Source organism: Mobula birostris, chromosome 22 (assembly GCF_030028105.1).
Source record: "Mobula birostris isolate sMobBir1 chromosome 22, sMobBir1.hap1, whole genome shotgun sequence".
NCBI lineage: Eukaryota > Metazoa > Chordata > Chondrichthyes > Myliobatiformes > Myliobatidae > Mobula > Mobula birostris.
The window spans coordinates 55,660,414-55,673,341 of NC_092391.1; the positions used below are offsets into that span (position 1 = coordinate 55,660,414).

Here is a 12,928-nt window from a genome sequence, read left to right on the forward strand (position 1 = left end):
CTAAAGAAATTCCTCCTCACCTCTGCAGTTAAAGGGGTGTCTGAGGCTGTGCCCTCAGATCTTAGACTCTCCCACCAAAGGAAACATCCTGTCCATCTCCATCTCTCTAGGCCTTTCAATATTCAATAGTTTTCATTGTGATCCCCTCACTGTCCTAAACTCCAGCGAGTACAGGCCCAGAACCATCAAACACTTTTTATCCATTAACCCGTTCATGACACCGAGGCTCCTGGCTCGTGTGGTGCTCCAGTGTACCTTGTACGTCCTGGCAAGCTGTGCTGATAGCTCATCGCCCGTGCCTGTTCATCAGCCTCGCAGCCATTCTGTCTGTCACCCATGAATCATCTTCATCACCCACCCAGGCTCACCAGTCAAGGCCCGGCCTGAACACGCCGGACTCATCTATTGATCTTTTTACACGCCGTTTTCCCAGAGTTGGAGCCTGGGAACGATGATCAGTGCGACCTGTCAACAGAAGTTAGGGTTTTTATGTTCTTCCGGTGATGAGAGGAAAGCCCCCTCATACATTAAACATTTAAATCCAGTGTTCTGCAATCCCATATTCCCCTGCTCTCCCCATCCCCCTTGTTCTCTCTTTTGTCTGGAGATCCCTTTTCTTAAATATATTCACTCCTGGTTCTGCACCTTCTGGTACAGAAAGTTCCACAGGTTCAGCATCCCTGAGTGAAGAAACTTCTCATCTCAATCCTCAATGTCTTCCTCTCACTGTAGACTCCTCATAAACGCGAGATGCTGGAAATGCAGAGCAGCACGCACAAAATGCTGGAGGAACTCAGCAGGTCAGGCAGTGTCTATGGAGAGGAATAACCAGTCAAAGTTTCGGGCCAAGACCCTAGACCCAAGCCAACATCCAGCCTGTCGAGCCCTGTCGTCCGAGGGCACGTCTGTGAAGTCTCCTCTCTTTCTTCCGAAGTCTAGGAGCCAGTCTCCTCATCTCTCTCATTTCACGCACATCCGCTCTCACCCCATCCTTCCGCCACCCCACTAGGAATAGGGTTCCCCTTGTCCTCACCTACCACCCCACCAGCCTCCAGGTCCAACATATTACTCTCTGTAACTTCCACCACCTCCAACGGGATCCCACCACAAAGCACATCTTTCCCTCCTCCCGCCCCCCCCTTTCCACTTTCTGCAGGGATCGCTCCCTACACGACTCCCTTGTCCATTTGTCCCCCCATCCCTGCCCACCGATCTCCCTCCCGGCACTTACCCTTGTAAACGGAACAAGTGCTACACATGCCCTTACACTTCCTCCCTTACCAACATTCAGGGCCCCAGACAGTCCTTCCAGGTGAGGCGACACTTCACCTGTGAGTCAGCTGGGGTGATATACTGCGTCCAGTGCTCCCGATGCGGCCTTCTATGTATTGGCGAGACCCAACACAGGCTGGGAGACCGTTTTGCTGAACACCTACGCTCTGTCCGCCAGAGTAAGCAGGATCTCCCAGTGGCCACACATTTTAATTCCACGCCCCATTCCCATTCTGACATGTCTATCCACGGCCTCCTCTACTGTAAAGATGAAGCCACACTCAGGTTGGAGGAACAACACCTTATATTCTGTCTGGGTAGCCTCCAACCTGATGGTATGAACATTGACTTCTCAAACTTCCGCTAATGCCCCACCTCCCCCTCGTACCCCATCTGTTATTTATTTATATACACACATTCTTTCTCTCACTCTCCTTTTTCTCCCTCTGTCCCTCTGACTATACCCCTTGCCCATCCTCTGGGTTTTTCCCCCTCCCCCATTTTTTTCTTGCTAGGTCTCCCATCCCATGATCCTCTCATATCCCCTTTGCCAATCACCTGTCCAGCTCTTGGCTCCATCCCTCCCCCTCCTGTCTTCTCCTATCATTTTGGATCTCCTCCTCCCCCTCCCACTTTCAAATCTCTTACTAGCTCTTCCTTCAGTTAGTCCTGACGAAGGGTCTCGGCCTGAAACGTCGACTGCACCTCTTCCTACAGATGCTGCTTGGCCTGCTGCGCTCACCAGCAACTTTGATGTGTGTTGCTTGAAATTCCAGCATCTGCAGAATTCCTCGTGTTTGCTCCTCATTTGCTGTTTTGCAACCCTGAGACTCAGTCTAGTTAAAGAATCAGAATCAGGTTCAATATCATCGGTATTTGGCATGAAATTTGTTGTCTTTGTGGCAGTAGTACATTGCAATGCATGATAACAGAGAGAAGGTAATGAGGTAGTGTTCATGGGTTCAGTGTCCATTCAGAAATCAGATGGCAGAGGGGAAAAAGCTGTTCCTGAATCGTTGAGTGTGTGTCTTCAGGCTCCTGTACCTCCTCCCTGATGTTAGCAATGAGAAGAGGGCATGTCCTGGGTGATGGGGGTCCTTAATGATGGATGCTGCCTTTTTGAGGAATCGCTCCTTGAAAGTGTCCCGGATGCTGGGGAGGCTGGTGCCCGTGATGGCGCTGACTGAGTTTGCAACTCTCTGCAGCTTACTTTGATCCTGTGCAGTAGCCTCACAACCCCCCCCCCATACCACACGGTGATGCAGCCAGTTAGACTGCTCTCCAAGGTACATCTGTAGGAATTTGCGATTGTCTTCAGTGACATAGCAAATTTCCTCAAAGTCCTGATGAAATATAGCCACTGTCATGCCTTCTTTGTAGCTGCATCGATATGTTGGGTCCAGAATAGATCCTCAGAGATATTGATACCCAGGAATTTGAAATTGCTCGCTCTCTCCACTTCTGATCTCTCCATGAGGATTGGTGTGTGTTCCCTCCTCTTGCCCTTTCTGAAGATAGAATGGAATTGCATTAGCAGCATATTTCAGGGTTCAGACAATCACAGGAGTCTGCGGCAACACAACGGATGCTGAAGGACCTCAGTAGGTCAAGGAGCATCTGTGAAGAGGAATATGGGCATTTCCCTCCGCAGATGCTGCCTGACCCTCTGAGTTCTCAAACAGCTTGTGTGTGAGATCAGAGTCAGAATCAGGTTTAATATCGACGGCAAATGTCATGAAATTTGTTGTTTTGAGGCAGTGGTACACTGTAATCATCGTTGTTATGTGCCGTGTTGTTTTGTAAAGACACTGACTAGGAGTAGTTTGCCATTGTCACCTTCTGGGCAGTGTCTTTACAAGCTGGGTGAGCTCAGCCATTATCAATACTCTTCAGAGATTGTCTGCCTGGTGTCAGTGGTCACATGACCAGGACTTGTGATCTGCACCAGCTGCTCCCATGGTCACCTGACCCTGATCCGGGGGGCATGGGGGGGTGTTGCTACACCTTGCCCAAGGGTGACCTGCAGGCTAGCGGAGGGAAGGAGCATCTTACACCTCCTTCAGTAGAGACAATCTCCACCGTGACACCCAACCCTAACCCTAACCTTAAAAGTACATATGTCACCATATGCAACCCTGAGAATCATTTTCTTGTGGGCATTCTTGGTAAGTGCAAAGAAACTGACAATAAAATAATAATAAATATCGAGAACAAGAGATGAAGAGTCCTTGAAAGTGGACTCATTTGTCGGAACAGCTGAGTGATGGATGAATGAAGTTGACTGAAGATTTTATTTATTTATTGAGATATAGTGCAAAGCAGGCCCTTCCGGCCCGTCGAGCAACCCCCAGTTTAACCCCAGCCTAGTCACAGGACAATTGACAATGACCAATTAACCTACCAACCAGTACGTCTTTGGACTGTGGGAGGAAACCAGAGCACCCAGAGGAAACCCACGCGGTCACAGGGAAAAAGTACAAACTTCTTACAGGCAGTGGCAAGAATTGAACCTGGGTGGCCTGTGTTGTAAAGTGTTGTGCTGACCACTACATCACCGTGCCGCCCCTCTGGTTCGAGAGCCTGATGGCTAGGGATAATAACTGTTCCTGAACCTGGTGGTGTGGGTCCTGAAGCTCCTGTACCTCCTTCCTGATGGTTGAGGGGTAATAACTGTTCCTGAACCTGGTGGTTTGAGTCCTGAGGCTCCTGTACCTCCTTCCTGATGGTTATGGGGTAATAACTGTTCCTGAACCTGGTGGTGTGGGTCCTGAGGCTCCTGTACCTCCTTCCTGATGGTTGAGGGGTAATAACTGTTCCTGAACATGGTGGTGTGGGTCCTGAAGCTCCTGTACCTTCTTCCTGATGGCAGCAGTGAAAACAAGGGTAAAACACTGAAAGAATGCAGAGTAAAGTGTTACAGTTACAGAGAAAGTGCAGTGCAGGTGGACAATAAGGTGCGAGATCATAATGAGCTAGACTGTCAAGGCAAGAGTCCACTTTATCATGCAAGAGTTCTGTTCGAGAGTCTGATAGAAGCTGCCCTTGAGACTGGTGGTATGTGCTTTTAGGATTTTGTATCTTCTGCCCTATGGGAGAGGAGAGAGGAGAGAATGCCATGGTAGGTACAGTTTTGATTATGCTGACTGCTTTACAGAGGCAGTGAGGAGCGTAGGCAGAGTCCGTGGTAGGGAGGCTGAGTCCCGTGATGTCACACCACCTTTCCTTCGTCTCAGTGCTGCCAATGCCACACGGTCGCTTTGAACAGTCGCTGGGTTCACTTTCTTCAGCCAACTTCCCCCACTGGCTGTGAACGGATGTCGGCCTTTCATGGGCCACGGTGACGTAGCGGTCAGCTCGGCGCGTTCTGGAGTTCAGAGTTCAATTCCAGCACCATTCTGTGAGGCGTCTCTGTACATCCTGTCCGTGGAGCACGTGGGTTTCCTCCTGGTGCCCTGGTTTCCTCCCACAGTCCATAGATGTACTGGTTGGTGGGTTAATTGGTCATTACAAATTGTCCCGTGATTAGGTTCGGGTCAAATTGGGTTTGTCAAGGGTTCAGCGTGGCTCAAATGGCCAGAAGGGCCTATTCCACATTGTGTCACTAAAATAAAAGCAAGAAACTAATTGGCTTCAAGTGTGAGGTTGGCGGGAAGGTGTCCTGAAACATTGCATGCTGGCGAAGTAACCCAAGTGTTTTCACACTGCCAATGTTAGAGAGCTGGGGAGTTTGTTGATAAAAGATTTATTTCATTCTGAAGTGACTCTTTGAGCTAAAGGTCTAATAGCGAGCTGTGCTTCCCCACCCCAGTGGTGAAGAAGCTGAATGAACACTACAAATCCTGCGTCTCGCTCTGCCGCTCCCTGACCGCCAGACTCCAGCGGTTCTTCCTCGACAAGCAACAGCTCATGGACAGAATTAACAGCATCGCCGCGGAGAAACTCATCTACAGCCACACCGTGCAGTTGGTAAAGATTTACTTATTTGTCACACGTATATCAGAACATACAGTAAAATGCCCCTGTTTGTGTCAACGTACTTTAATAATGAATTTACTTTGAACTTTTGAACTTTGAATTATTGACCCACGACCGCAACTCACAAGGTTCACTCCAATTCACTATGTTAACATAATAACCTCCTGAAGAATCTTCCTGGCTGCCTTCTGGCCGTCTCCAGATAACTATTCCAGCCACCGCGCTAAGAACCTCTTCAAATTAATGAAACAGATTAGTCACACACAAACTGCTCGTCACAAATGCAGCTCGACACATTTTGATCAGCGCTTGGCTCTTCTGTTCCAGGTAATAGACTCCACCAAATTACGTACATCCGCCTGGGCCCTCTATCTCACTTCCTTCTCCAAAAGTGAACTGAAATTAGCAACATTAACAGCCCAAAATGACTCTCTCTAATTTCCCCCTCAATCTTTTGGGTGACCTGCGGTGGAGATTTATCTGTCTCCAATTTCATTCATCTCCCCATCTTATGGCATACTGGCCTTTATTAGTGCAGACATTTGTTCATTTAGATTAGATTAGATTAGATTCAACTTTATTGTCATTGTGCCGAGTACAGATACAAGGCCAATGAAATGCAGTTAGCATCTGACCAGAAATGCAAAGAATAGTGTTATTTACAAAATAACTGTAAATTAAAAATTAAGTGCTACAGCACACAAATATAAAAGTACTGGGACAGTACAATATGGGTGCAATACTGCTTAGTGCTGTGATGTGAGGTTCAGCAGGGTCACAGCTTCAGGGAAGAAGCTCTTCCTGTGCCTGCTGGTGCGGGAGCGGAGGCTCCTGTAGTGCCTACCAGATGGGAAGAGAGTAAAAAGTCCATGGTTAGGGTGAGATGCATCCTTGATAATGCTTTTCGCCCTGCCCAGGCAGTGTTTATGGTAGATGTTCTCAATGGTGGGCAACTGAGTGCTGATAATCCACTGGGAAGTTTTCACCACATGCTGGAGTGCTTTGTGATACGATACGGGACAATTGCCATTCCACACTGAGATGCAGTTGGTGAGTATGCTCTCAATGGTACAGCATGCATGCCGTTTGACATGGGTGATCATGGTCTTTCCATGACCGTGAATGTTCTCAGCAAATTCTTCTATAGAACTGGTTTGCCATTGCCTTCTTCTGGGCAGTGTCTTGACAAGACAGGTGACCCCAGCCATTATCAGGAAACAAAGACTGAAAAACATGCCATGTGCAAAAGAAGACAGATTGTGCAAACACAAAAAAGACTGAGGAAATGAGTTGTAGAGTCCTTGAAAGTGAGTCTGTAGGTTGTCGGACCAGTTCAATGCTGAGGTGAGTGAAGTTATCCCCTCTGGTTCAGGAGCCTGATGGTTGTAGGGTAATAACTGTTCCTGAACCTGATGGTGTGGGACCTGAGGCTTCTGCACCTCCTGCCCGATGATAGTACTGAGAAGAGAGTATGGCCTGGGTGGTGGGGGTCCTTTCATATGATAGCGCTGTGTGTAGATGTGCTCAATGGTGAGGGTGGCTTTTCCCGTGATGGACTAGGCCGTATCCACTACCTTTTGAAGGCTTTTCCGATCCTGGGCATTGATTTTCCCACTCCAGCCACAATGCAATCAGTCCACCGTTCATCTCTGGAAGTCTGTCAGAGTTTCAGCTGACATGTCAAATCTGTGTAAACATCGAAAGGATTAATTGGTGGGAGATTGTAGACACAACAGAGAGAGGAAGGAGCTATCTGGTAGATGAGAGGTAGGTTAAAGTCTGATCCCCAGAGAGTCACACGGGGAGCTCATTTCCCCACCCCCCCCACAACTGAAACTTCAGCTGTGGAGAGATGCAAGTCATGTATCAGAATACAAGCACAGGCTCAGCCTGCTGCTGTCCAGGGCTTCTCCAAACACAGCTTCACTTTTCCTGCCTCCCTGCTTCCCACTCTGACTCTCTCTCACTCTCTCGCATCCGTTTATTACGTTTTGCTGTTCACTGGCACAGGGGTGGGGACGTAACTTACTGCAGCCCATCAACCTACTGTGCATCACTGGGATGTGGAAGAAAACCAGAGCGGCCTAGGAGACACGCGGGGTCGCAGGGAGAACCTGCAAACTCCACGCAGACAGCATCCAAGGTCCCTGGAGTAGTGAGGCAGAGACAGTACCTACTGCATCATTGTGTTAGGAATCCTTATGACATAGGAGCAGAATCCAGCCATTCGGCCCATCGAGTCTGCTCCACCATTCCATCGTGGCTGATTTATTTTCCCTCTCGTCCCCACTCTCCTGCTTTCTCCCCATAACCTTTGACTCCCTGACTGATCAAGAACATATCAACCTTCAGTTTAAATATAACCAATGATTTGGCCTCCACAGCCATCTGTGACAACGAATTCCACAGATTTAGCACCATCTGGCTAAAGAAGTTTCTCCTGATGTCTGTTCTCAATGGACGTCCCTCTATTCTGAGGTTATATCCTCTGAACCTAGACTCCCCTAGCATAGGAACCATCCTTTCCATATCCACTCTATCTCATCACCATCACCATTAAGTGCCGTGTCGTATGACTTGGGCGATCGTAGTCTGTGATTATGATTGTCCTTGGCAAATTTTCCTGCAGAAGTGGTTGGTCATTGCCTTCTTCTGGGCAGTAACTTTACAAGAAGGGCGACCCCCAACCCCTATCAATACTCTTCAGAGATTGTCTGCCTGGGAGCAGTGGTCTTGTTGCCAGGACTTGTGACATGTACGAGCTGTTCCACCACCTGCTCCCATGGCTTCTTGTGTCCCTGATCGGTTGGGGTGAGGCTAAGCAGGTGCTACACCTTGCCCGAGGGTGACCTGCAGGCTAGTGGAGGGAAGGAGTGCCTTACACCTCCTGTGGTAGGGACATACCTCCACCCCACCACCCACAACTCTTATCTAGACCTTTCAATATTGGAGTCACAATAAAGCTGAAAGTAAATTTATTATCAAAGTTACATATATGTCACCATATACGAACCTGAGATTCGTTTTCTTGCAGGCTTTCATAGTAAAGCAAATAAATTAAGTAGAATCACTAAATAGCATTCTTTACAGGAAGGATGTGGAGGCTTTGGAGAGTGTTCAGAAGAGCTTCAGGTGATTAGAGGGTTTGAACTATCAGAAGAGGTTGCACAAACTTGAGTTGTTTTCTCTGGAGTGTTGGAGTCTAAGGGGAGGTCTGATCGAGGTTTGTGAGAAGTATAGACAGAGTAGATAGTGACGGTCTTCTTTCCAGGCTAGAGAAGCATTACATGTCTCTGGGCCTGTATTTGCTAGAGTTTGGAAGAGTGAGGGGGAATATCACTGAAATGTAACAAATATTGAAAGACCTAGGTAGAGAGAACGTGGAGAGGATGTTTCCTATAGAGGGGGAGTCCGTGACCAGAGGGTACAGCCTCAGACTAGAGCAGGGGTCCCTAACCCTCTTTTTTATGCCATGGACCTGGAGCAGAGGAACGTCCAATTAGAATGGAGATGAGGAGGAATTTCTTTGGCCAGAGGGTGGTGAATCTGTGGAATTTGTTGCCAAATTCTTGATTAGCCGGGCAGGTCAAAGGATACGGAGAGAATGGAGTTGAGAGGGCTAATAAATCAGCCATGATGGAACGGTGGAGCATACTCGATGGGCCAAATGGCCTGATTCTGCTCCTATATCTTAAGGTCTTATGGTCTTGGTGTGTGGATTTAGGGTGGCGGGGGGAGGTTTAAAGGAAACTTCCAGAACAAACGTTTATTCCACTGAGTGGCAGGTACTGCCTGGGGCGCTGATAGAAGCAGGGTCAGTGGTGAGACAGACAGCAAATGCAGGGATGTGTACCACGTGCAGGCAGATGAGATTAATTTAGATTGGCATTATGAGATATTCTGAGCTTGTGCCTGCATCAATGCTGTACTGATCTCTGTTGTACATGCATGCAGAGCACTAATAAGTTATTAAGACCCTAAGCTGTTGGAGCAGAATTAGGCCATTTGGCCCATCGAGTCTGTTCCACTATTTCATCATGGCTGATCAATTTTCCCTCTCAACCCCAATCTCCTGCCCTCTCCCCATAACCTTCCATGCCCTGACTAATTGAGAATCTATCAATCTCTGCCTTAAATGGACCCAATGACTTGGCTTCTACAGCCACCTGTGGCAGTGAATTCACCACTCTCTGGCTAAAGAAATTTCTCCTCATCTCCATTCTAAGTGGACATCCCTTTATTTTGAGGCTGTGTATTCTTCCTCTCCCAGGGATGAGGTCTTTGGAGCTGCTGTTGGTGTTTCTGTAGCTCTGGGTTTTTACGGGATGGGGTTGCCAGCCCCCATGGTCAAACCTCCTTGTTTGGCACTGGGCTTGGGACAGTCCATGGCGGAGTTAAACGGACATGGTGCTTTGGTCCGCTTTCAGGTGCAGTCGACAGCGCTGGACGAGATGTTTCAGCAGGGGCAGGACTGCGTTCAGCGATACCAGAAGGCGCTGCTGCTGATGGAGGGCCTCTCTCAGATAATCGTGAACGACGAGGATGTGCAGAGCATCAACAAATGTAAGTGTTTTACTCAGCCGTTGAGTCACGTACAGCAGGAAAACAGGCCCTTCAGCCCTCCAGCCCTATGGGTCCACCCCGACCCAGATTCCCATCGGAGCTGTTCCCTTTTGGCCCACTGTTAGATCCTGGGTTATGACCAAAGAGAAAAGTAGCTGGGGTCACTTAGCACTTTAGTACAAGGGTGTGTCAAAAATCAAATGTACAAAAATTAGTGAGAACTTCCAATATTTACCAAAAAATCCACCAGGAAACACAAAGTAGCTCCATACAAAACAATTTCAGAACACACTACCAACGCTACTTACTTACTTACTGCTCAATACATCTACTGGAGTGGGCAGTAGTGAAGGTCCTCCATCTGTGTCTGCCCTGAACCAGAAGGGTTATTTATTGCTGTTTCCATCTCTTACTGTTTATTACTCAGCAACTACCAGGGACAAAATCACTGCTTTTTGATCACAGACAAACTTATGTGATGCTGCTTTAAAGCTGTCCGCTGGAAGCTCGGTGTAACGTCTAACATTGTGCACACGACTGACCTTAGTCAAAAACTTTTCAGCAACAGACTCCTGTCCCAATTAAGTGGCTTACTGTCCCAAATAAATGAACAGAATCTTGGCTATTTTCTTGATTAGCTTTTGTTCTTTTAAGGGTTGTCCCAAATAAGCAGAAATCTAATGTTGACCACAAAAGAACAAAGTTTACTGTGAATGCCTGCAAGAAAGTGAATCTCAGAGTAGTATCTGGTGACATCACTATGTACTTTGATAATAAGTTTACTTTGAATTTTGAAATTTCACCATGTACGTCTGTGATAATAGATTCTAATTCTGATCCCAGGCAAGCAATGCATCGAGCGCAGATTGTCCACCTTACATCCAGGATTGTGCGCGTGAACTCCTTCCCGCCTTGCGTTGCCTGGAATTCCTGGACACTGCTTCAGAACAATCCCAGATGGCGATCTTCCCCTCTGAAGTGGACAGGGGGGTGGTCTGCGTTTGTTAACCGTTGCCTGCCGACCCTAGCGGCTCCCCATGAACAGTAAGCGTGAACGACCGTCCCGGCTGATTACGAGACTCGTGGCAAACGACACCATTCTGCAGTGCACATCCATTGCTGAGAAAGTTTTGGCTGGTGGGAAACAGACGTGTGAAGAACACCAGCAGGAGTCCTCTCCCCCACCCTCCGACCTTATATTGATCTGATGGGAAGCTGTTGCCTGCTTCAAATAACGTACTCTCCACTGATCTGTGGATGAAGAGAGTTTTGGACTCAAAGGAAGCTGGTGAAATGTTTGCATTGTAACAAGACTTCCTGGTTTTATTTTGTGTTTTCATCGATCGCTGCCTTGAAGCACTTCTCTCACTTTTATTCTCTCTAAAGTGTTACCACATGTGCACACTGACACAGTTGGTCCCTCACAGTCTCGCGCACACCCACACACACACCCACACCCACCACACCTGTACACGTGAAACAGTCAAACAATGATGCACTTTACATTAAGTCTGAACCACACACACAATCACGGATCCCATATTATCACAGGGCAGACCCAAAACCACAGAATCTGCCTCCCCACCCGGTTCAAGACCCTCAGCACCTCCAACCTCACCTGATTTATGTTGCACTATTCACAAATCTGGATCTGGAGCAGTTCGGAGGTTAGAGTGGGTGGGTGAGTGTGTGTGTGTGTGTGTGGGGGGGGGGGCCACTCATTCCTCAGTTACAGCATCCCGTCAAGTTCCATGCAGCAACGGACAATCACGTCTCCAGACTCTCCTCCTAGGCTTCTTTCACGAAACTTGTTTTTTTTGCGATGTGTCACTGCGGGGGTGAGTGGTGCTTTCGTAGGCGAACAGAAACATTGTGAGTGAACAGGAGCTGGAATGCAAGCACGGGGTGAGCGAGACGCAGGCGCAGGAGTGCGTGATCACGTGAGTGGTGTGGTGTATTCAAACTGGTGACATACGAATTATCAACCAATGATTTCCTTACAATTTCCTATAACTACTTGAAAATTCGTTGCTCGTGTACACAAGGGTATATATATATATATATACACACACATATATATATATATATCAATTCCACCAAGCGTTACAAGAGGGTTTAAATTAACCCCTTGGTGTGTACAATAAATGTCAGTAAGTATTTATTGCCTCAAAGTCACCGATGAAAATAGGAAAGGGGTGAATACAAGTGTCACCCACTCCTGAGGTAACCTGAACTCTGTTATTTATTCACCGTTTTAAGGTAGAAATGTAGGTTATTTTTGTTCTCTTTGGCATTACCCAGGGCTGGGGTTTAGCTTGAGCTGATATATTCAGGTTGAACTCTGTTCAATGTGTGTTCTGTTAAAATGCTGGAATTATTTTTGTTCTGTTTTTATTTCTGTGTGCGCTGGTAAATGTATTTTTATTTTCAATTGTATGAAATGGAAAAAAAAACACACACACAATTAAATAAATATCACAGAAATTCTTGGCGGTTCGACTTACGGGAGAGAGCTTGGGGATGGTCAGATTCCCGGGATGCACACTAGTTAGCGCAACACTTTACATTACAGGCGACGCGAGTTCAATTCCCACTGCTGCCTGTAAGGAGTTTGGACGTTCTCCCAATGACCGCGTGGGTTTCCAACGGGTGCTGCGGTTTACTCCCAGAGTCCAAGTACTGCACTGGTTGGTAGGTTAATTGGTCATTGTAAATTGTCCCGTGATTAGGCTCGGATTAAATCGGTGAGTTGCTGGGCAGAGTGGCTCGAAGTGTCAGAAGGGCCTATTTCCCGCTGTACCACGATAAATAAATGCAGAATCAGGTTTATTATCACTGAGTGTATCTTAGACAACAGATATAGGAGCAAAATTAGGCCATTTGGCCCATCGAGTCTACTCTGCCGTTTCATCATGGCTGATCCACCTTCCCTCTCAGCAACATCTCCTGCCTTCTCCCCGTATCCCTTCATGCCCTGACTGATCAAGAATCTATCAACCCCTGCCTTAAATATACCCAACAACGGCCAATTGTTTGTGGTCTTCTGCTGCTGTAGCTTATCCACGTCAAAGTTTGACGTGTTGTGCGTCCAGAGATGCTCTCCTGCACACCACTGTTG

The 12,928-nt window shown here is 47.6% G+C and overlaps 1 protein-coding gene across 3 annotated transcripts in view; it reads left to right on the plus strand.

Moving 5' to 3' along the window:
- The window catches only part of ulk1b (unc-51 like autophagy activating kinase 1), a 129,528-nt gene extending 117,339 nt beyond the window's left edge, over positions 1-12,189 (plus strand). For all 3 annotated transcript variants that reach the window (XM_072240799.1, XM_072240800.1, XM_072240801.1), the window contains 3 exons: positions 5,081-5,238; positions 9,675-9,810; positions 10,654-12,189. In XM_072240799.1, coding sequence (XP_072096900.1) covers positions 5,081-5,238; positions 9,675-9,810; positions 10,654-10,709 — 350 coding nt within the window. In that variant the 3' untranslated portion in view covers positions 10,710-12,189. The remainder of the gene's footprint in view (positions 1-5,080; positions 5,239-9,674; positions 9,811-10,653) is intronic.
- Positions 12,190-12,928: the final 739 nt, after the last annotated feature.